This window comes from Rhinolophus sinicus, linkage group LG15, assembly GCF_036562045.2.
Source record: "Rhinolophus sinicus isolate RSC01 linkage group LG15, ASM3656204v1, whole genome shotgun sequence".
In the NCBI taxonomy this organism is placed as follows: domain Eukaryota; kingdom Metazoa; phylum Chordata; class Mammalia; order Chiroptera; family Rhinolophidae; genus Rhinolophus; species Rhinolophus sinicus.
The window spans coordinates 43,729,071-43,751,730 of NC_133764.1; the positions used below are offsets into that span (position 1 = coordinate 43,729,071).

A 22,660-nucleotide genomic window follows, 5' to 3' on the forward strand; every position below is an offset into this window, starting at 1 on the left:
CAGCACACGGCAGCACACAGCAGCCCACGCTGACCCAGGAATGAGATCTTGGTACAGGACTGGGAAGGTGAGAGTGGAGGCTGTGAGAAGGGGAAGACTTCAAGACATATTGTGAAGGTGGGGATTCTGGGGAGTGAGAGAAAAGGGAAAGGGGTCTAAGGATAATTTGGGGCTTCGTGACCCCCTTGCCTATCCATTTCTGAACACAGGGAAACAGTATTCAGAGACTCAGTCTTCCTCAGGGATCCTTAGCCCAGGAGCGACCTCCATGAGACAGGGGGCTACCCCACTTGGTCCATCCAACCCATTATCCCCAAGCCTGGCCCCTGTCTCAGATGAGGGAGAACTCCCTGCACATCGCCCCCATCTCCCAGCCCCCCAGCCCCAGGTGGAGAGTGGGGGCGTTGGGGAAGGATGATTGAGAGTCAGCTCTAGGACAGTGGAGGGTCCCAAGCATGGTTTGTAGAACTCAAAAAGGGATTTAGAGGCCCAGGGACATCTGGCTGATGGCCTGCTCTAGTTTGGGTTCTCTTGGAATTGCCACCTGGAGCCAGGGCGTGGGGCCTGGGCCGTAAGTCCTTGCTCTTCCACTCCCTCCTTTCTCTGTGTCCCTTCTCCAGCTTGTCCTTCCAAGGGAGCAGTCAGACATGAAACTGAGTGTGGCTCAGCCTGCTTTGGTTGTAGCCACGTGGGAAAAACAAACTCAGGCCTCTTCCTGGCCAGCTCAGCTGTCCAGGGCTCACATGGGGACCAAGCCAAGCTGGTGACACTTCTGTCCTGCCCCTGGAGGAGCCCACCAGGAAGGGGGCATTGAGACTGGGCAGTCAGGGTCCTGGAACCCAACCCCTCTCTCCCTGTCTAGATTGGATTCTCTCCCTACACAACTATCAAAGGAGCTCTCCTTCCAGGGCATCTGGGCAGGTAACCTGGATCTCCTGCTTCCAGAACCTCTCAACCCTCCAGAAGGCAGTGTGGAGGCAGACACGCCAGGTTTGAATCCAAGCTCTGTCACTTGCTTGCTCTGTGACCTTGTCACTTATTCTTCCTAGGCCTCAGTATTCTTATAAAATGATCCAGTAATCCCCCGCTGTCAGGTTCACGTGAGGATTTAGATCAGGGCCACATACTACAGGTGCCTCTTTCTTCCAGAGAATTTGAGAAAACAGCCAAACACCAAGAGTCCAAAGGGCAGGCTGGCAGTCACTGGCTGCCTCTAAGGGCTCCTCAGGAGGCAGAAGGGGAAATAGAGGCAATGAGCGCTGGGGGGAGGCTGCTGAGACAAAGGCACTAGATGCACAATAGATGAACAAAACGGCAGGTATTTATTCTGGGGGTACTTACCCCAGATACCCTCACCCTGCCCCCTTCCATCTCGGCTTCTTCCAATCCTGGGGTCCATCAGGCCCGGAGCCAGAATCAGGAGGAAGGATGTGGTCCTGGTGATGGGGGGAGAGGGGAGGATGAGGCCAGGGCTGGAGCTGGAACAGCAGGGAAAAAAGAGGGTTGGGGGCTGTAGGTCCAGGCCCTGGTTCCTCTTCCTTCCCCACCCTGACCAGACATCTGACCCTGAGTGCCTGACATTGGGGGATATAGCCCTGGCACTGCTGAGCACACCCCCACCCCACACTGCTTCCTTAGTAGGGTGGGCAGGTCTGTGTGCCCTTCCCTTGACTTTCCCCAACCCCCACCACCTTCTCCAGCCTTGAGACAGAGGCCACCTTGTTCCCCAAAATGCGGCTGACACTGCCCAGCTGGACCCACCTGGGCAGGCCCTCAGTGCTGGTCCAGGATGAGGGGCACCTGGGCACTGTCCACTTGGGGAGGCAGCCGTTCGCCTGTGCGTACGTTGAACATGGGCAGGGTGGAGAGTGGCCTGGGCACCTCTCGGCTGGCTGCCATCTGTCGCAGCTCCTCTGTGTTCCCACGAATGGTGTCATGGTGGACCATCTGGATGCTGAGGGCACATGGCCAGCAGAGTCATCAGCTCTGGGAGTCAGCCCCCACTGCTTTGGGGTGCAGCCTGGCACTGCCTCTGAGCCACCCTACAGTCTTCCCCACCTGTTATGTGGGAGGAGACTCACATACCTGATGGGTGAAGGGAGGACAAACAGTGCCAGCTCAATGCCCAGTGACTGAGGCATGGGCTCTGGGTGCAAATAGCCTGGATTCAAAGCTATGTGTCCTTTACAAGTTGCTTAACTATGCCTCAGTTTCCTGTAAAATGGGGCTAAAAATCCTACCTCATAGGATTGTTGTGGGGATTAAATGGGTGTTTAGAAAAGTGCCTGGTACATGGTAAGAGCTCTTGAGATACTAAGACATGAATAGATACCCATAGTGGATATGTATTTCCAGAGGCCAGCATTTACTGGGCTTTATTTTCTGTTTTTATACCCTGAAGATCCTCTAGGTCCTTTCTAACACTCAGCTCCCTCCCCTAATACTCTCTTCCACTACTGATCATCCAATTCTCTTCCTCGCCCCCAACCCTGTCTTAGTCTGGCAAACCTACACCCTCCACCTTTTCCCACCTCCTAGCTCTTGCCCAAGCTGTTTGCCCATGTCCTGCCAGGTCTTGACCATCTCATCCTTTGGCTCTCAGACCTTTCCTTTGCTCCTTTTGTACCTTGAGCCCTTCCACCCCACCCTCGTCAGCCCCTGGCATAGATTAACTCCAGACAATGAGTCTTGTTTCCCTGTCTTTGTTTCAGACCAAGGTTTCTTTTTTAAAAAAAATTTTTTTAACTTTTTAAATTTATTTTAAGTGTGTTTTTCCAGGACCCATAAGCTCCAAGTCAAGTAGTTGTTTCGATCTAGTTGTGGAGGGCACAGCTCACACTGGTCCATGCGGGGATCGAACTGGCAACCCTGGTGTTATAAGCATCGTGCTGTAACCAACTGAGGTAACTGGCTGCCCCCAGAGACCAAGGCTTCTTGAGGCCTGCACCAGGCTCCACCCTCAACTGGCCTAAAATCCCAGCAGCTGAGCGAACTAACAGCCCACTCCTTGGGAAGTCCTTTCTGAACTCTAGCTCTAGTTTTTCCTCAGAAGGCTCAGACTCATTCTCATTTGCTATTCTCATGGGCTTGCTTTCTGCTATCCAGAGGCAAGTTTTAGTTCATTCTGAGGAGTAGGGTAGCACAGTGGTTGCTTTGGGTTTGAATGTGAGTTCCACTGCTTACGGGCTGTGTGACTTTGTGCAAGTTACTTAACCTCTCTGTTGTGCTGGTTCCTCAACTACAATGCAGTTGTTGTATGAATGAAATGAGTTAATAGAGGAAAAACTTGGAATGTGTCTCCTGGTCAGCATGTGGCAAATAGTAGCTATTAGTATAGGGAGCCTTTAATTGCTATTATTAGCACTGGTGTTATTTTTTATGGCCTCCAGTGGAAGCATAATTCCAAGTCCTTTTACATGAACCCACCCACATTTGTAGGGCCCAGCCTGGAGACATCTTTCCAGACTACCTGGTTGCCAGGTCTGACACAGCCCAGACTTTTCATTACAAATAAGAATTGGTTTTCTTCAAGGAATGGGGCCTCAGGTAGGCTAGAAGCAACCCACCTGCATCTAGGTTATGAGATCAACTGGCGAGGACAAGTGATTCTCATCCATGCCCAACCCTCAGTTAGTGGACACAGACTCCAGCTGGAGCCTGAGAGATTAGCCTACAGGAAGCACTTGCCAGCTTCCTGCTGAATGGGCCACACTCCTCCTGGGGGGTGTAGCACCCCGTCCTGTCTGGCAGGCAGGAGGAGGTAGAGTCACCCTCTAAGGCTAGGGGAGGGTCAAAATGAGCTTTTGAGCCTGGAATTTGGCAAGCAGTTTGTCCAAAACACAATTTTCCATTCCCAGGAAAAGAGAAACTGAGGGGGAAAGGAAGCAAGAAATGTGTGAATGCTGAAGGCTGGGTGCAGCCAGGCAGGTAATGCCCCTGTGCATGAAGGGCCTTAGTTAATGGGCCCTCTCCCCACCCCCAGCCCCACATCTGGATCTCATTACTCTGGCAACACACACAGGTGGAGAAATGTTCTGGGATGTTTTTCCAGAGCAGGAGCAGAAGCCAGAACCAAGGTGCCTTCCTTCACAGTCCTTCCACATCAGCACTTGGGCAAATGAAGGAATGGGCAGGCGTGCGCGCGTGCACACACACACACACACACACACACACACACACACACACACACTCCGCCATCAGCACACAGCCCCTGGAGTCCTGCTCTGGCACACAGACCACAGGAGAGGGCTGCTGAGCCTGCGGGACTTTCCAGACAGTAAAATCTGACGTAAGTGAAAAGAGGGCAGCAGAATCACAAGTTGTGGATAATTTAAAACATGGTAGGTATTGAAGCAAAAAAAAAAAAAAAAAAGGAATTTGTAGAAATAACACAAAATCTAAACCAACAAGAGCTAATGGCACACGTGGTAAAATTGGTTATTGATTCAAAATTGAGAGAGGAAGCAGATTTCCCTGACTCCATCAGAACTAGAAAACTGACCCAGGAAAGCTAGATGTGGTGGAAATAACAGAAAAGAATATCCACAATCTCAATGGCAGAAAATATAATTGATCAAATTTAGCAGAGGCCAAAAAAATGGAGGAAAAAAATTCTCCTTATAAAATTTACATAGAAAAATCACTGATCTTCTATGGGAAAAAATTCTATCAAAAAAAAAAAAAATGAAAACAGAAAAAAAAAGCTTGTTCATTGCTTTGTATAGAAAGTTGATTGAGGAATTAAATCAACTTAGGTAGATCAAGGAATTATATTTTATTCACTCTGGAAATTTATCCCCCCTAAAAATTCATAAATGTTGGCATAATTCTGATTCTAAAAATGTTTGTATTCCTCAACACAGTAGGTTGAGATGGTGAGGTGGAAATTGTGGGTTTAATTAAAACTGGGGTCTCAGAACAACCTGAAACGTGGCGCTCATGCATCTACGTGAACACATGTGCATGCACACACCTGTGGGACCACCCATCTGGCCCACACAGCCACAGCTCTTCTTCCCAGCATACCTGGCATGTCAGATGCCCACACTATCTGGCGTCTCCCCAGAAACAATGGGGCCACTGTGACTCTCACAGGATTCTGGTGGCCTCACAATGTCCCCCTGAGGTCACCACAGAGCTAACCTGCCCACCCTCTGCACCTGAGTCACAAGTCTGCGGAGGCCTGCTGTGGGGGATCATCCTTGCTCCTCCTCCTGGCCACCCAGGGGAAGGCTTGGGCCAGAGCCCTACTAGGAAGCCTCTGAGGAAAACCAGGAACTGAGACCCACCTCACCCACCGAGGAGCAACCCAGTGGAGACTTCCAGCCGCCATCCTGGAGGTCCTTGCATCCAGTTCCCTTCACCCACCCCAGGGAGAGATGCAGGAAGACACTGCACTGCCACCCCCAACGGTGCCCTCAGCCTCAAACAGCGCCCTGGGTGCACGTCTGCAGACCAGTGTGTTGGAAGCCCCTAGCAAGAGTGAGACTGGGTGCCATGCCTGCCCCAAAGCCCCCCGGAAGCCCAGCATATCCAAGGTGATCCTGGGGGTTATGGCAGACAAGGGGGTGCACAGCCGTGTGTCCCTGACCTTCCTGAGGAATGCTCTCACCACCGCAGGCTACAATATGACCCGCAACAAGAGGCGCTTCAAGCGAGTGCTCAAAGGGCTGGTGGACAAGGGCCTACTCAAACAGGTGACGGGCAGGGGGATATGGGGCTCCTTCCGCATGTGCAAGAAGCACGCCTCTAAGTTCAAGTTCAAGCTCAAGACCAAGAGACAGCAGCAGAAGCAGCATCGGTCTGGACAGCACTGGTCTGGGCAGTGCCGGCCTAGGCAGCGCAGGTTGACACTGAGCCCCAAACAGGGACACAAGTGGCTAATCAAGGAGGCTCGCAGGGTGGCCAAATGCCACCGCAATTAATGAGGCAGGCTCGGCAAGCAGGCAGCGGGGCCAGGCCCACCACAGGCTCTGCGCAGTGGGAATTAAAGGAGCCTAACTTATTTAACACCTGCCTCCTGGAATCGCTGGGGTTCAAGGGAGTGGGAAAGAAAAAGGGCTGGAGCACGGAGAAGGGGTAAAGCCATGAGTGGGGGAAACCTAGGCAAAATAAGGGTGAGATGGATTTGGGAAGCGATGGGGGGAATTGAAACCATCCACGTGCATTAGCTAGTCCAACCACATCACGGGTGGACAAACCAAGGCCAGAAAAGGTCATAATAACTGTGTGACAGAACCTGGCCTGGAACCCAAGTGCCTGACTCACAGCAAAGTGTGTGTGGGGATGTGTGTATGCTGAAAGGCTCTTAAGTTGCTTCCCAAATTCTTTCCCCCACAAGGGCAGCAGACCTATGAAGCCTGGGTAGGTCCCCTCCCCGTCCCATCCCACATTAGGCTCTTCCATGGAGACCAAAAAATGAGAAGGCCAGGCCAGGATAGGTGAGGCATCCAGCATCCAGCCATCCCAGGGCTGGAGTTCAGAGGCCGAGGATGGCCCCAGAATAATCATCCCAGAATAATCTGGTTTGTCTATGCTACTCATGGAGGGTCCAGCTTGACAGTGTACGGGGGCTCCCACCCAGCCCCCAGTTTTCCCCTACTCACTCAGAGGTGGCCAGGTCTCTCTTCAGCCTGTGGAAAAGCAATGGAAGGGATTAACTGTTATCCACAATCCCCTCCCGGTGCCATGCAGGACCCGAGCCCTGACCCACCAAGAAAGGGGCCCTTCACTCCTTTCCTGGCTGAGTGCCCCACTCCCTGAAGGATCTGGGTCCCCACATAGCACAAGTGCCACAAAGAATCCCACAGATTGAACACCAGCCACACTGCCTTCCCAGCCCTCTGCCCCTCACACTCACCGTCCCTCCCGCCGGCAGCACATGATGTAGGCCAGGAGCAGGGTGAGCAGCAGGGCTACCAGGAGAGGCACCAGGAGGGTGACCAATGCGTCAGTCAGGAAGTCTCTGGCTGGGGCCTCGGTGGGTGGGCAGAAGAACGGGTCATGCTCCAGGATCCCATCACCTGGGGTGGGCACCTCATCTGCAGGCTCCGGCACTGACTTATCCACCTGCTCAGAGAGCCCACGGCTGACCCACGAGCAACTGGCTGGACACAGAGACCCCGGGGAAACAGGGCAGGGGTTCTGGAGAGCCGCTACCTACTGCCCCATGCAACCACAGGGTTTCCTCCTGCCTGCCTCTCCCAGCTTGGGCGACCCAGCAGGACAAGCACTGGACTAGGAGCCAGGAGGGAAATTCTCAGAGAGGCAGGACTGAACAATGGTTAGAGCACAGCTCTACGGTCTGACTGCCTGGGTTTGAATCTTGACTCAGACAAGTGCTTTGCTGGGATGACTTACCTGTAGGTGCCTCAGTTTCCTCACCTATAAAGTCGGAATGCTAATAGTGGAACCTGTCTCCCGAGGTAGTCATAAGGATAAAACAGGTTGAGTGCCGAGCATATAGCAACTGCTCACGAATGTTGATTCCCAGTCCCTGTCTGTGCAGTTTGTCAATTCACAGGAACAGAGTATACTCGGGACCCTAGAAAGCTCGGCTCAATAACCAAAGAGCAGTGGTAAGCATCTCTGGTTTATAACACGGGAGTGACAGCTAGCTGTTCCTTACTGCACACAGATTAGCTAGGTGACGCTTTAGAAGGGAGCCGACAGAGCTGTGACACAGAGGCCCTTGGTGGGGAAAGAGTTTTGGAACTGCTCTGTGGGAGTGATTTTTCTAGCTGTTAGGTTGGGTACTTCTGGGACTTCAGGAGCGAATGCTTGTCTGGGTTATGGACTCTCTCGCCCTCTTGTGGGAGAAGGTGGAGGTGGAGGGAGAGAGAGAGAGAGAGAGAGAGAGAGAGAGAGAGGAGAGAAAGAAAGAGAGACAGGGAGAGAGGGAGGGAGGGAGGAAGACAGAGACAGAATGCAGATAATCATAATCAGAGAAAGAACTAGAACTAGAGGGACTGGATTGAGAAGGGAGAGGGAGGAGACTATGATAGGGCCCGTGTCCCCCCTTCCCCCCCTTACCCCCCCCAGCCAGGGTCCCTCCTTACCAGGGACACATTACACCAGTCAACACGGAAGTGAGGTGCCAAGGTGTCATAGCAGGACAGAAGTGGAGGCTGGCCCTGGGCACAGCGAGCATGGCTGTCAGGTGATGACACCATCTTCAGGCAGGTGGAGAAGGGGTAGGCAGAGCCCACCTTGATGTACACCCTGGGCCCAGATAGAAACCACCAGTAGCAAATTGGGAGGGTGTCATTGGGCACTGGAGATTTGAGGGTTACAAGGCTACCCTGAGAGCTGGGGTTATGGTGAGAGCACACAGAACAGTCTAGTCTTCTGGGGGGCCTTATGCCCCCAGGAATGTCCTTTGAAGGATGGACCTTTTATGTCCTCGTGGGGCACAGGAAGTGTGGTGCTGAGGAAAAGGTTTTGGGTGCAGGAAAGGCAAGAAAGAGAGGAAGGGGTGGCTGGAAGGAAGTGGAAGGGAGAGTGAAGCTTGGAGGTGTGGCTGGGTGTGGTGGGGCGTGTCCGCAAGTTTCCTAGTAAACATCTTTGCTGAAAGCATTTTCACTGCATAACTAATTGACCTGAAGGCAATTTAACTGGATGACAGTTTGGTTTACATCTGGGAGACTTAATGAATTTTGTTAGTTTGGTTTCTTTTCTCCATTGACAAAGTCCTCGCAGAACTCCCATTTTTATGTTGAATAACTCTTAAACCTCATAATGGTCCATACCGTGTCAGGTAGACGTGGTGGTCTGAAAATCGTGGATGATAACAACTACGTGGAGAGCTGGATTGCAAAGGTACGTGTAAAGCCAGAGTGCTTACTCTACTAGAAAATGACCACATCTCAGTTTGCAAATCCTTCGGTGAGCAGTCATCCTTCCCACCCGTCAAAACCAAAAGTTTACCAAGCTATGCAAATATAAAAGAGGCAGAATACAACATTCACAAGTCTTCGAGAGCATTAATTATCAATTCTTTAGTTGGAAACTGATACTTCTCTTAAATGAAGAAATTTTAGCAGATAAGGAAAAAGTGTGGTGTCAAATAAGATGAAACAACAAACAAAACATACATATATAATATTAAGAACAAAGACTTCGAAAACAATGTATTTTCATTTTTCACAATCAAGTCTTTTCTTGTTATTAATTTTTCATGTTTCATTATGTCCTTTTTAATGTCCCTCTTTTTTGTTCTTTTATCTTTTAAGGGAAAATTGCCTTATGGCCAATTAGTTATGTGGTGACAATGTTTGCAGCAAAAATACTTGCAGCAGAGATGTCTTCTGCAAAACTACCTAGAACTGTGGGGAGGAGATGTAAAGGCAGGTAAAGCCCCACCTGGAAATTAAGGAGACCCGTGTTCTGTGCCCACCACCCAGATAGAATGCAGGGTGCCTCCTCCTTCAGGAAGCCCTCCTGGGTTGCATGCTTACCCTTCCTTGCGGCCCTCGATGGGAAGGGGAACACGGCCCCCACGGTCCAAGGCAGAGGTGATGTTAAGCAGCTGGAGCTCCCCCGGTTCCCAGAGACCCCCCAAGGCTGTGAGGAAGCGACTGGCAAGTGTTGAGGGCAGCACCTCCTCCACATCATGGCTGCGCACCAGGAATTCAGCCTGGTATGGTATCAGGGGGCCTAGAAGGACCAGGTTGGTACCTCAGGCTGCACCCAGCCCTGCACGGATCCTTCCCAAGCTTCCACTGACCGAAGCTCCTCTCAAATCCTCTCAGACACCTTCCTTCCTCCCTAATACCCCATACATCACAGGCCCCAAATGCCCTTCCGCAACACTCAGACTGTCAGCAGAGCAGCCAAGAATACAACTCCAGAGGCTTTCGAGGATTCTCTGCACCCCACTACTTTCCAAGCCTTCCCTTCCACACACACCCTTCCAGGGGAGATCCCCCAAGACTGGCACTAGTAGGGTGGGGGTGGGTTGGGATAGGTGATACCTTCTGGGTCCCCAATCAACAGCACCAGCCTCTGCCGGGTGGTGTCGAAGTTGTCCCGGTTGTAGGCTATGACCTGGAGGGGATGGGGAATTGGACCAGGAGGTGGGATTAGGGGAGAAAAGTGGTCCAGCTGGGGCCTGGCAGAAGGGGACTGAGATACTACCAAATTAGAGGCATGTAAATGAATGTGAATGAAGACCCACACATGAACACCCACAGATGACACAGCCCACTGGGGTCCGTGCTGGTACCTCTATGACCTGCCGTCCACGATCTCCTGGGGTGGGGGTACCATAAAGGAAGCCAGGATGGTGGGGGCTTCGCTGGGTGTAGCGGAGCCACCGAGGCAGGTCTGGGTGTCCCTGGAGGTGAGCCTGGTAGGTGACAGGGATGGTGGGTGGGACAGCTGGTGGAAGGGAGGAGAAGGGATTGAAGACACAATAGGAGCCTTTACCAGCCCCGGCCGGGCACCCCCAGCCCATCCCAGGGTCCATCAGGCCCCGCTCACCGACATGCTCAGGAAGGCGCAGGAAGGTTTCGTGGTCCAAGGTGTGCACAAATACGCGGCCCACAAGTGGGTGCAGGGTGGTCTGCTGGGCCTTGGTGACCCCCAGCTCTGTCAGGAGACCTAAGAGGACCCCCCAAACACAGACTAGCCTCAGTCCTGGGCACGGGATACACTCTCTTTCCCCACCACGTCCTTTGTGCCCTTGAGAGGCCAAGAGAATAGTGTGAGAGGAAGGGGTTCCTTTGCTCGCTCCCAGGAATAAACAGGGTGGGGCCCTGGTGGTGCCACACACTTTAATCAGTGACGAGACCCAGAGCTGAGTTTGGTTTGGATACATAGGAGCCCCCCACTCCTCATTTTAGGCCCCAGTTGGGGGTCACAGCGAGCAGGAACTGATGTGTGACTGGGAGGGGTGGTGGTGGTGGTGGTGGTGGTGTGTGTGTGTGTGTGAGAGAGAGAGAGAAAGTGAGAGAGAAAGAGAGAGAGAAAGCGAGAGATAAGGGCACTTGGAAAAGAACTCCCATGCTGAGTGTCTGGAAGCCTGGAGGGGTGAGGGAGAGGGAAGGAACCTTTGGAGGAGGAGGGTAGCCGTTCTGGGACCACTCACCCATCTCGCCTAATATACAGAGGGAACAGGGCCCGCGCCAGAGGCCAACAGGAGCTGAGCAAAAGGGATCCTGAGGCCCAGGGAGAGGGCCTGCCCCAGCCAGCCCTGCACCCTTCCAGGGCCAAATTTAGCCTGGGCCTAGAAAGAGGCCGACCCAGTCAGCCCATTAAAGGCCCATGATGCTCCAGGCCTGTGCTGTCAGGCCCACCCTGGACTAGAACACCTCATCCCTCAGGGCTCCCAGCCCCACAACCCAGCGCCCAGCTCCTAGCCCCAGTTCTCTGCACCTCCCCACCAGTTGCAGCATTAACACCCCAAAGTTCTTCTGACCCCTGCCTCACCCCAGACCTGTCCCCTGAGGAACTTCCTTTACTTCTATGTCATCACGGCTAAATCCCACCCCCTCATCCTGGGCCTCTCCCCGAAGAAAGCCCCAACTTGCCCGAAAGGAGAGGAATCCAGATCAGTGCTGCTGCCATGGCTGCCTCAGCCTGGCTGGCCCTGTGAATGACAGAGACAGAAGCAGGGGGGAGGGTGGGGAGAGGAATGGGGAGGTGCCCCAGAGCTGCCCAGCTTCAGCCAGCGGGGCCTTCCCTCCCCCCAACCCCACCCAGAGCAGACACTGAATCTCGGGTGGACACCCTCCTCACATGACAAGGGCCTTCCAATCCTGGCGGCCAGAGTGTGTTTTCTAAACCACCAACCTGACAACCTCCGGCCCCCTTAAAACCTTAATGGCTCCCATTGCCCTGAGTACCCTAGCTGCTGGTGGCTTTCAGGCACTTCCTGTACATGGCCATCCTGCCTAGAATCCCCTCCTCTACCCCCCACTAAACACACACACACACACACACACACACACACACACACACACACTACCCCAGGCTTGAGCCCAGCCTCACTGCCCTCCAACCTGATACACATTCTTTAGTCTACACAGCTTTGCCCAAGGTCTGGGTGTCCCTGGAGGTGAGCCTGGTAGGTTCCCCTCTTGAATTCTGCCTGGAATTCCCCTCTTGCCCTTGTCCATCAGGCAAACTTTCACTCACCTTTCAAGACTCAGTATAGGCATCCTCTCTTCCCTGAAGCCTTTCTGTTCTCCTCTAGGCCAAGCTGGGGGGCCCCTAGCCCCTGTGACCCCAACCAACCAGCTTTTTGGGGTGGACTAGGATCTTATTATCTTTGGATCCCTAAACTTTGCCCAGGGCCTGGCAATTAGTAGGTACAGGGGGCTAGGTGACAGCTTCCTCAACAGCACTTGAGGGTGCCCATTCACCCAGCCCTCATCCACAGACCAAGCACCCCCAGCGTGTACCTCAGGTATTAGAAGAGAGAGAGGCCTGGACAGGGCCAGCCAGGAAGAGACAGAGGAGTTGGGGGCATAGGTTTGGAGGCCTGCAGTCCTGGACATGACTCCACCTTGACCACTTACTGGAGATGTGGCCTTGAAAAAGTCAATTGCCTGGCTGGCCCGGTGGCTCAGGCGGTTGGAGCTCCGTGCCCCTAATGCCAAAGGCTGCTGGTTTGATTCCCACATGGGCCAGTGCCAGATGGCTCAGTTGGTTGGAGCGCGGGCTCTCAACCACAAGGTTGCCCGTTCGACTCCTCGACTCCCGCAAGGGAGGGTGGGCTGCGCCCCCTGCAATTAACAACGCAACTGGACCTGGAGCTGAGCTGCGCCCTCCACAACTAAGATTGAAGGAACAACAACTTGACTTGGAAAAGTCCTGGAAGCACACACTGTTCCCCAATAAAGTCCTGTTCCCCTTCCCCAATAAAATCTTTTTAAAAAAAGAAAAAGAAAAAGTCAATTGCCCTCTCTAAATTCTGTTTCCACAACTATAAACTGGCAAGCATAGTCCTCACCTCTTGGTGTTCTTGTGTGTGAAATGCACAAAATCATGAAGTCAGTACATGTTAACGGTGCACCTACTATGTAACAGGCCCTGATGATACAGAGGTGAACAGACCCCTGATACTGTGGGGCTTGCATGCTGGCGGGTAATGACAGCTAGTTCCTGCCTGCTATGTGCCGAAGGTTTGACATATACCAGGGGTGACAAAAAAAGATATACACATTTTAAGAGATGTTATCTATGTATTACTTTTTGAAGTTGAATGAATTATGGTGGCAATGTGTAATATGATAGTCGCTCAAAAGATGGTGTTAATCAAATAAATGCTAGCATCATTCATTGTATTACAATTTTAATACAGTTTTTTCCTTCATTAAAATGTGTATACATTCTTTTGGCATACTCTGTATTTACATAGAGTAACTCATTCCATCCCACAGCAGTTCCATGAAGCAAGTATTATTATTGTCCCCATTTCAAAGACAAGAAAACTGAGGCACAAGGGATGTATAACTTCCCCAAGGCCACACTACTGACCAGCTGAATGCATGTAAAGCACTCAGCCCAGTCCTGACTCAATCCACAGCACCATTTCCCCTTCTTTCCCGCATCTGCCAAAGGGTCTTAGCTCAGTTATGAAGTGGGAGAGGTGCCCTTCTCTCTGGGGACTTCCCACTCAGAGCCGGCTCAGGAGCACACTCCCAAGATGCTCTGAGAAGGAGGCAGGAGCCCATGGGTGCAGGGTTCCAAACTTCCTGGTGCCTGTGTGAGCATCCCTCCTGGCCTTGAGACAAAGGGCGTTGCCACTTCACCCCCCCTAAACAGCCCCAGGCAAGGACATCTGGGACCTGCCCTTGGTCGGGCCTCAAGGGGCGGGTGTTGGCCTATAGATTGGGGTGCCTGAGGAGCAGGTTACTTAGTCCCTGTCCCTTCCTCTCTCGCCCCCACCTGACAGCCCCACCTATCCCTGGAGAGCCAACAAATCCCAGAGTCAGCGTCCACTCAGGCTCTTAGGCAGGGTGGTGTTTGTACCAGAGTCACCTTGGCACCTCTCTGCCTTCTCAGAGATGGAAGATGAGAGGGAGAAAGGTTCTGGAGGCAGAGGGAGAGTCAGTGGGCTCTGGGGGAGTAGGCAGAGGTGCCATAGCCTGGCCAGCTGCCCAGGCCTCAGCCCCTCAGCAGCTCCCTGTGACTCCCTCCCTCCCCCCTGCTGCTTCCCATGCTATTTTTAGAGCCACCCACTCATACCCTCAGCTGTCTTAAGGTGGCAGTGCCCAAACCCAGTGCCACCAGGCGCACAGAAGCCAGCTTTCCTTACTGATCCTTCTCCCCCTCCCCCAAAGCAGGGGAACCAGAGACTGTGCCAGAAGCCAAGCTGCAAGTCCCCTGAAAGTCTCCTCTGGCCCACCAGGGGACCTCCCCACCTCAGGGCTGTCTGGATCACAACCTGCTGCGGTAACACTCAGCACCTTCTATTCATAGGGGCCTGGAGGTAGGGAGGAGGGTCACAACGTCTTTAAATGGATTTTATAAAATTTTAAATAAAACAAAAGTATACGGAATAATATAACAAGGCCCCATATATCCATCACCCAGCTTCAACAATCATCAACTCATGACCAATCTCCTTTCATCTATACCTCTCTCAATTTTCCCCTCCTATTTCATTGTCTCTGTCAATATTTCAGTGTGCATCTTTGAAAGAGAATAATTATTTTTTTAAACATAACCACAATTATTATACCTAATTACATGATAGACCTTAAAGTTAATAATTCCTTAATGTCAGATCTGTAGTGTTCAAATTTCCAATTTCTCATAAATTTTTTGTTTTGTTTTTGCAATTTGAATCAGGATTCAAATCAGGTGCGCATGTGGCAACTGATTGACAGGCCCCTTTTAAATCTCTTTAAATCTATAGATTCCTGCTCCAATTCTTCTCTCTCTCTCTCTCTCTCTCTCTCTCTCTCTCTCTCTCTCTCTCTCGCCTTGAGAGAACCAGGTTATTTGTTGTGTAGTTTTCCACAGTCTGGGTTTTGCTGATTGCCTCTCTATGGTGTTCTTTCACGTGTTCCTCTGACCTCTATACGTCTTGTAAATTGTTATTTCCTATAAACTGCTGTTGGATCAAGGGTCCTGATCAGGTATAGTTTCCATTTTCTTCTGCAAGACCACTTCATAGGTGGTGGTGTTGCTTCTTCCATCCAGAAGCATAGCAGCCATTGATGCTCAGTGCCTCGTTGTTTTTTTTAAATGGTGACATTCAAATTCAATCACTCCCTCCTTTATTAGCTGGAATAATTCTAGACAGAAAAACTGCCCCTCACTTACTATTTGGTTGCTGAGTGGCATACAGCTCATGTGGGAAAGATAGGACAAATGCTTGACTCTGTTCCTGTATTTACCAATTTCCAAATAATGAATTGGTTCCCTAGCATCCAATTGGTTCCCTAGTGACCAATTAACTTTTTAAAATTAGTAGTATAATTATGAATTTATGGCTTTACATATATTTGACTTCTTCAATCTATTGCAACTAATATCCCTGCTGGTGCTAAGCTGTCCCATCTTCAGGTCCCGATTTGGTCCCCACCAGTTGGAGCATCCGTGTGGGGTACTGGAGGGTCAGGTCTCTGCATCTTGGCCTCTCTCAGCCTTGTCCCCACTAACCCAGCCTGGGTTTCCGTGCTTCTGCTTTATTTCTATTACCCCAGCTTTGCCCTCAGCTAGCTGGGTCTCTGTCCCTGCTACTTTGCCATCCACTCCTGTCTCCCCAGGTTTCTGTCGGATCTCAGCCCGTCAGTGTCTCAGGTTAATTCCTCTGGTCCTTTGTCCCTGTCTCTCCCCATCTCAATGAATGTTTGCTGAATGAATATGAGCGAGTAATTGAATAAATACATCTTTCCCCCTCTCTCTTCCCACTTCGGTCTGTTTAGACCTGTCTCTTGATCTCTGAGGACCATATTTTTGTCTTCTGCATCTAAATCAGGGGATTATATGTTGTCATCAGGGACAAAGGAAAGGGATTCTCGACATGGTGATCTGCTTGCTGCATCTGCTTCCCAGACTCCACCCACATCATTCTCCGTCCCCCTCCCGCGCAACAACAAAGGGTGCGATCTGTCAATCGGCCACGAGAGGGCGCGTTCGCTGGTCCCCAGCTAGGACCTGCGCCTGCGCAATATTGGGGCGGAGCGGGGGAGTGGAGAGGCTGGGTGGCCGCGGAGCGCCCCGCCCAGAGTTGGGGATTCGCGTCAGAGATGCGTGCTGAAGAGGCGACTCGAGGGGGCGACGGAGGAGGGGACCCGCAGACTCTAGCTGTTCCTCGTCCTCCTCTTCCGGGTCCAGAGGATGTTCTTCCAAACGGGAAGGAGAACTCGCATGGAGACAGGAGGCTGCACACAATGCCCTCTTCCCCACCCTCCCCGTCATCTAGCTCAACCCTCCGATTTCCAGGGACATTTCTGTATTTCCCCACCTTCCCCCACGACATTTGGGAGCACCAGCCTGAAGACCTAAGTGTACCCAGACTCCTCCTCCTCCTTATTGGTGGACTTCAGCCCTCAAAGGGGTTCCTTGAGCCTGGTGGCCGCCCAAAGCCATCAGTCATGAGTCATAATACCAGATCATCCCTGGCCAAACTTTTTAGCTTACAGGAGACAACGAGAACATGAGGGCCTGTCCGAGGTCCCACAGAACAATATTCTGCACATCTAGGTCTCTGGACGTGGGGCCCAGAGCCCTTTCCACTGGGACGCCTCTCTGTAAAGAGGGGGTGATAAGGATGGATGAGATTCCGACGCCAAAGTGCTTTGTAGACTATAAAGCTCTGGAGAAAGTAAGGGGTCTTTTATTTATTTATAATTGACAGTGCAAGGCAGTAGTTGCCGAGGGCCTGCCCACTGGTACAGCCTGAGTGCTGGGAGAAGTCAGATTGAGAAGCCACCACTCAGTAATGGAAGGATTAGGAAAATAAAAGAAGCACAATTCTGACATTTTTTGCAGACAGTATGATTATTTACATAGAAAATCCAATAGATTCTTAGGCATGTTATTATTAAGAGAGATCAGCAAAGTTTCTGGACAGAGATTAACATTCCAGTACAGATAAAATTCAGCAGTGTTTCTATACACGAGCAATAATTGATTAGAAACTAATATCTTTTTAAAAAGAAATCATTCACAGTAAAATTAAAATTGTACAGAACCCAGAAAAAAAACATAGAAAAGACATTTGAAGATATTTGGGAAGAAGGCTATAAAAGGAATAAATTGAGCAATGGAAAGATGTATTAATTTTAGGGATAAGAAGCCTCCATATCATGAAGACAATTTCTCCATGTTAATCTATCTATTCAGTGCAAGTCCACTAAGTATTCTAACAGGATTTTTCAGAGAGCTAGTAAAACTGATTCTAAAATTCATATGGCAGAGCAAAGGACCAAGAAGAAACTAGACAATTCCAAAAAAGAATAAGTCCCTAAGACTTATTTGAAAGCGATAGTAATTAAAACCATGTGGTATTGGTGCAGGGGTAGACAAAGAGATCAATAGAATAGAGTACCCAGAAACAGTTCCAAGTGTATGTGGGAATTTGATTTATGATGGCAGTGGCATTGCAATTCAGTGAGAGAGAATAAACTATTCAACAAAAAGTGTTGTGACATTTGGCTTTTCATATGAAAAATCTTCACACCATCCATAAATATTAATTCCAGATGGATTAAAGACCTAAAAGTGAAAGACCTTAAAATAATTAGAAAAAAATGTAGGAGATCTCAGGGTAGGAAAAGACTTCTTAGATAAGAAACACAATTCACAAAAGATTGAACAATTTTACTACATTACCAAAAAAAAAAAAAAAGCTTTCTGCTATGACAATGACATTATAAACAAAGTTAAAAGACAAGCGACAGCCTGGGTGACAATGTTAGCAGCACGTAAAACAGATAAAGATTAGTATCCAGGACATAAAGACCTCCTACAGATCAATAATGAAAGCACAGACCTTTTGAGTGCCACCCCAATGGTATGATTCAAGAATTAAGGGTCTAGGCTTTGGGGAAGGCTAGGCCTTCCCTAGTCCTATGGGGTTGATGGTGACTGGTCTAAATATAGCATGATAGTTCAGTTCCTCTGGTCAATGATTGGTTGAGGTGTGGACATGTACACAATTCTGTCTCCCAAGACTGGAAAGGAGATCTCCTGAGGGCCCTCTGGGAAAGAGACACTAAGAAGAAAGCATTCACTTTCCTCTGACTCTGGATGTTGTTGTCTGCAGGAGACACCTGGAGCTGAGGCAGCTGTATTGGACCATGACGGGGCCAGTATAAGAGACAAGCCCACATGCTGAGGAGGGTATGGTAGAAAAATGGAAAGAACCTGGTCTTTGAGGTCACAGTTGGGCCTCTGAATTAACCAACCCTAGGACTTCTTGTGTGAAATAGTGAAATTCTTTTTTGGCTTAAACAACGTCTAGTTGGGCTTTCTGTAACTTGTATCAAAAGCTGCAAGAGATAGCCAAGGATACGGACATAAGCAATTTGCCTGGAGGAAACCCAGATGGCCAATGAGCATAAGACACTTGACCTCATAGACAGGGAATGCAGATTCAAATGAGATACTACCTCACACCCATCAGATTGGCAAAAATATAGTCTGACAAGAGCAGATGTTGGCAAGGATGTGGTCAGACAAGACGTCTTGTACAAATGCTGGTGGCGAGAACATAAATTGGTTCAGTCACTGTAGAGAGCAGTTTGTCAGTCACGTTGAAAGTGTATCTGCCCTATAATCCCAGCTTTCTGCTCCTATGTGTGCACTCTAAAGATGGTTCAGAAAAGTACAAGGGTGTTCATTGCAGTCCTACTTATAATAGCAAAATATAGAAACAACTCAAATGCCCTTCAGTAAAAGAAGTGACAAATAAATGGTGGTGTATTCACATGATGAAATAATAAACAGAAGTTGAAATGAAGGAACCAAAGCCGTATGTATCAATGTGGCTCCACTGTGAAAAGTATGTCAATTGGGAAGAAAAAGACACAAATGATACGTACAGTATAATGGCTGTTATATACATTTTAATAATACAGAAAACATTACTATGTGCTGCTTTATGAATACTTAAATGTGTAGGGAAAATATTAAATTATGGCTAGACTTAAGGAAGCAAATTATGATGTATGATACAACATGGATGAACCTTGAAGAAATTATCCTAAGTAAAATAAGCCAGATACAAAAGGACAAATGCTGATGATTCCCCGTATATGAGGCACATAGCATAGTCAAATTCATTGAGACAGGAAAGAGAATGGTGCTTGCCAGGGGTTATAGGGAGAGGGACATAGAGAGTTAGTGTTTAATGGGTATAGGGTTTCAGTATTGGAAGATGGAAAAAGTTCCGGAGATGGATAATAGTGATAGTTACATGATAATGTGAACATACTTAATGCCAATGAATTGTGCACTTAAAATGGTAAAAATAGTAAATATTATATATATTTTACAATTAAAAATAATAATTTTGAAATTATGGGCTCTAAAGGATGCATTCCAAATTTGTGAGAGTGGGTAGGGTGGGCAACGGGACTAGGGAGCATGGGGCTTCAGTTCAAACTCTCATGTCCTGTTTCTTTTACGTGAAAGAAACTGAAGCAAAAATGACACAATGCTAACTAGCTGGCATTTGTAAATTCTGTTTGTTATGTGAGTCTCTGAACTTTTCTTATGTTCAAAGAAACTTTTCCAACTAAAAGTAAAAATATAATAATATAAAAATTAATAATATAATAAAGTAAAAAATAAATATTTTTTTAGAAGGAGGAGTTCTCTGAAGTAGAACTGCCCTGAAGTGGCAGGATTTGTTCCCCGATCCCTCACGCCCAAAACCATGTGAAGTACAAGAGGTTGAATGTGGGAGATTGGATATCTGGCCTTACAGAGGCTGCACCTGTGCCAGGTGCCATGCCAGCCTCGCTGAGCCTGGTAGAGCAAGTCAGGAGGGGAGCTGGCAGGGACAGGATGCTTTTACCCTTGACCCAGGGCAGGTGTGGCAAAGGCTGGTGGAGGAAGGTGACTCTGAGAGTCAATCTCCTCCTCCAGCACCCACTGCACAAGATCCAGAAAGCAGAGGAAAAACAGAAACTACCATCAAAACTCAGGAATGTGTATTATTAGCAGTTGGAGCAAGCAATAGAAAGAGTTCTTCGAATCTGCTGATGACAAAATATATTGCCCAATCTTTCCGGTTATTTCTTTTTTTTCTTTGACCTCTCTGCATATCTCTGGAGCTCCCCCAGCTATGGCTGTCTGCATTGCAAAATACATATTTACAGGCCCTCTAAGACTGGCTAAATATAGGCTTTCTTTTAAAGCAACTGATGATTTGGAGAAATCTTTTCTCTGTCCCACCCCTTCCCCACCCCCAACACACACACTCACAGCCTGATTCCTCCTTGGTCTCCCTCCTGGATCTCCAATATGCATAGGAACTTTCCCAGTGGCACTAGAGTGACGTGTGGAGGGTAAATGAAGGAAAGCAGGCAGAGCAGAAGGACACAGGCAGTAAGGCAGTCTCCCAACTGTAGGGTGACCTCAAAGAACCCCTCTCCCTGGAGGTGCAATGGGGGACTGAGAAACCAAGAATCAGGAATGAAACACCCTTTGGGAGGTAGAGACGGGAGGTCACCTTCACTCCAGGGATGATTGCAAAGATTTGGAGGAGCTGCACGCAGGGGGGGCTTATATTGCAGAATTTCCTATAATAGACCTTAGAAAGAAACAAGAGGCCCAGGTCTGCCTATGAAGACACACAGAGAGACGCAAACACTGATGCCCATCTTCAGCCACGCCTCCCACACAGGTGCACATGTACACACGCACGCACACATGTTCAGATACGTATGCAATCAATAATAGCCAACACCAAGCTCCTACTTGGTGCCAGGAGCTGTTCTAAATGCTTTATGCATTTCAAACTCATTTAATCCTCACAGCACTAGGAGGTCAATATATTATTTCTGTTTGACAGATGCAGAATTTGTTGAAGTCCCCTAACTGGGAAGTGGCAGGTTGGGGATTCTAGCAAAGATGATCTAGCTTCAAAGCTTATGTTTGCTCTACTCCACACAGAGTGGGGGAGGTCCAGGATTGCCCATGCTCAGGAAACACTCTCAAACACCCAAACTGAGCATTTTGAGGAATTTGAGGTTAGGGCGTAGAAAGAACTAGTCCAAAGTCACCTAGCAAATAGGTGGAGCTAGGACTCACTTCAGACCTTGTGAACCCTAGCCTGGTTTCTCTTTCCTCCAAAACTGGGTAATTTACTTCCTTCTCCACATCTCAGCCTTCCTCATTCCCCCAGGGAAGGTGTTAGCCAAAAGCTACTAAAGGCCCTCCAATACGGACATCTTGGATTTGAGTTTGGTACGTAAAGCATGTACACACACACACACACACACACACACACACACACACACACCCTTTCCAGCCTCCTTGTATCAGCCCAAGTCCCTGGCAGACGAAGGCAGATAAAGAAGAGTGATTGGGGCAGGAACCACTGGCTCAACACAGAATGGCTGAAGGCCAGCCTCTGCTCAGATGACCGTGGCCAGGGAAACACCACTTTCAGAGGCTGAGTCTCAAGGCCCCAGGACTAGGAAGAGAAGCCAGCCTTGGCACCCAGCCGGGGCCTAAGCCCAGGGTGCTGAGGGTTTGGGACTTATCACAAATCAGGTCTCTCCCTGACTTCCTCACCCATCTTTACAGTTACACTTGGTGTTTGAAACTAGCAAGACTCAAGGAATAGTAACTGAGGGCCCTCATCGGATTTGGGGGTAGGTGATAATACAGGGAGAGGCTTTTTCTGGAAGAGGGTTAGGGGAGGATTATCTCTTCCTATTGAAGCCTCTAGCCTTTTCAGCAAGGGCTGGGAAAAGCATCTCCTTCCTCACATACCCTATCTTCTGTGTTCCAGCCACTTTCACTTCAGTTTATCCTCTCAGAGCACAGAGAGGCAAAATGATTTGTCCAAGGTCATACAGCTAGTAAGTGGTGGAGCCAAGATTTGAGCTCTGACAGCCTACCTCCTGGCTCGACTTTGGGAACCACTCCCAAACCACTGCCCTTTATTTCCAGGGCAAAGGTAAGGAAGGAACTTGCAGTCAGAGACTACCAGGTAACTTGGGCATGAAGGCCTCCTCCACAAAGGACAATGGGAAGAGAAAGAATAGTTTAATTACTCTGGGATACTGAACCGGAGGAGATAGGTAAGGATCACAGCCTGCGAATGAAAACTAGGTTTAAACCCTGCAGTTTGGATGGTAATCCTCCCCAAAGTAACCTCCCTCCTTACCCTCACAGATGTGGTGAGGTGTGGCCAAAAATTTACTGCTGCAGGGAGGCAGGGAAGGAATGGAGGAGATAACACCATTCCCCACCCATTTCCCAGGCCAGCCAGCTTGGGAAGGAGCAAAACACTTACTGCTCCATAAAAGCTTCTTTGGGAATTCTGGCTAGGGGTGTCACTGAGCTCATCAGGAGCCCATGAAAAAATAATCCCACTCATTAGACTCAGTTATCCAAATCCTGGGCTGGCTCCACCACCCTGCATCCCAGAGCCATTAAACAGGTTTCACTCTTGGAAGTCTCAGGATAAGGGAGACCCAAGCATCCCAAGAATTCTAGTTCATTCCAAAGAGCTGCTGGAGATGTT

The 22,660-nt window shown here is 49.5% G+C and overlaps 1 protein-coding gene across 4 annotated transcripts; it reads right to left on the minus strand.

Annotated features, from left to right (window-relative positions):
• Positions 1 to 1,303: 1,303 nt before the first annotated feature.
• On the minus strand, positions 1,304 to 11,686 carry SGCA (sarcoglycan alpha). Of its 4 annotated transcripts, none has more exons than XM_019730934.2 (10): positions 11,529 to 11,686; positions 10,480 to 10,599; positions 10,223 to 10,377; positions 9,972 to 10,044; positions 9,456 to 9,654; positions 8,058 to 8,220; positions 6,860 to 7,068; positions 6,606 to 6,632; positions 1,762 to 1,954; positions 1,304 to 1,436 (listed from the first exon to the last, which is right to left on the minus strand). In XM_019730934.2, the coding sequence occupies exons 1-9, from the start codon at positions 11,563 to 11,565 to the stop codon at positions 1,774 to 1,776; spliced, it is 1,164 nt and encodes a 387-aa protein (XP_019586493.1). In that variant the 5' UTR covers positions 11,566 to 11,686; the 3' UTR covers positions 1,304 to 1,436; positions 1,762 to 1,773. The 4 variants fall into 4 exon arrangements, with proteins under 4 accessions (XP_019586493.1, XP_019586492.1, XP_074176030.1 ...); XM_019730933.2 differs by having other exon boundaries at positions 1,304 to 1,478; XM_074319929.1 differs by lacking the exon at positions 11,529 to 11,686 and adding an exon at positions 11,087 to 11,224.
• Positions 11,687 to 22,660: the final 10,974 nt, after the last annotated feature.

Coding starts and splice junctions, on each gene's coding strand:
- SGCA (XM_019730934.2), bottom strand. CDS start 11,565: ATGGCAGCAGCACTGATCTGGATTCCTCTCCTTTCGG. Junction 10,600..11,528: donor CTGGATTCCTCTCCTTTCGG/GCAAGTTGGGGC, acceptor GGGTCCTCTTAG/GTCTCCTGACAGAGCTGGGG. Junction 7,069..8,057: donor ACTGGTGTAATGTGTCCCTG/GTAAGGAGGGAC, acceptor CTCTCTGAGCAG/GTGGATAAGTCAGTGCCGGA.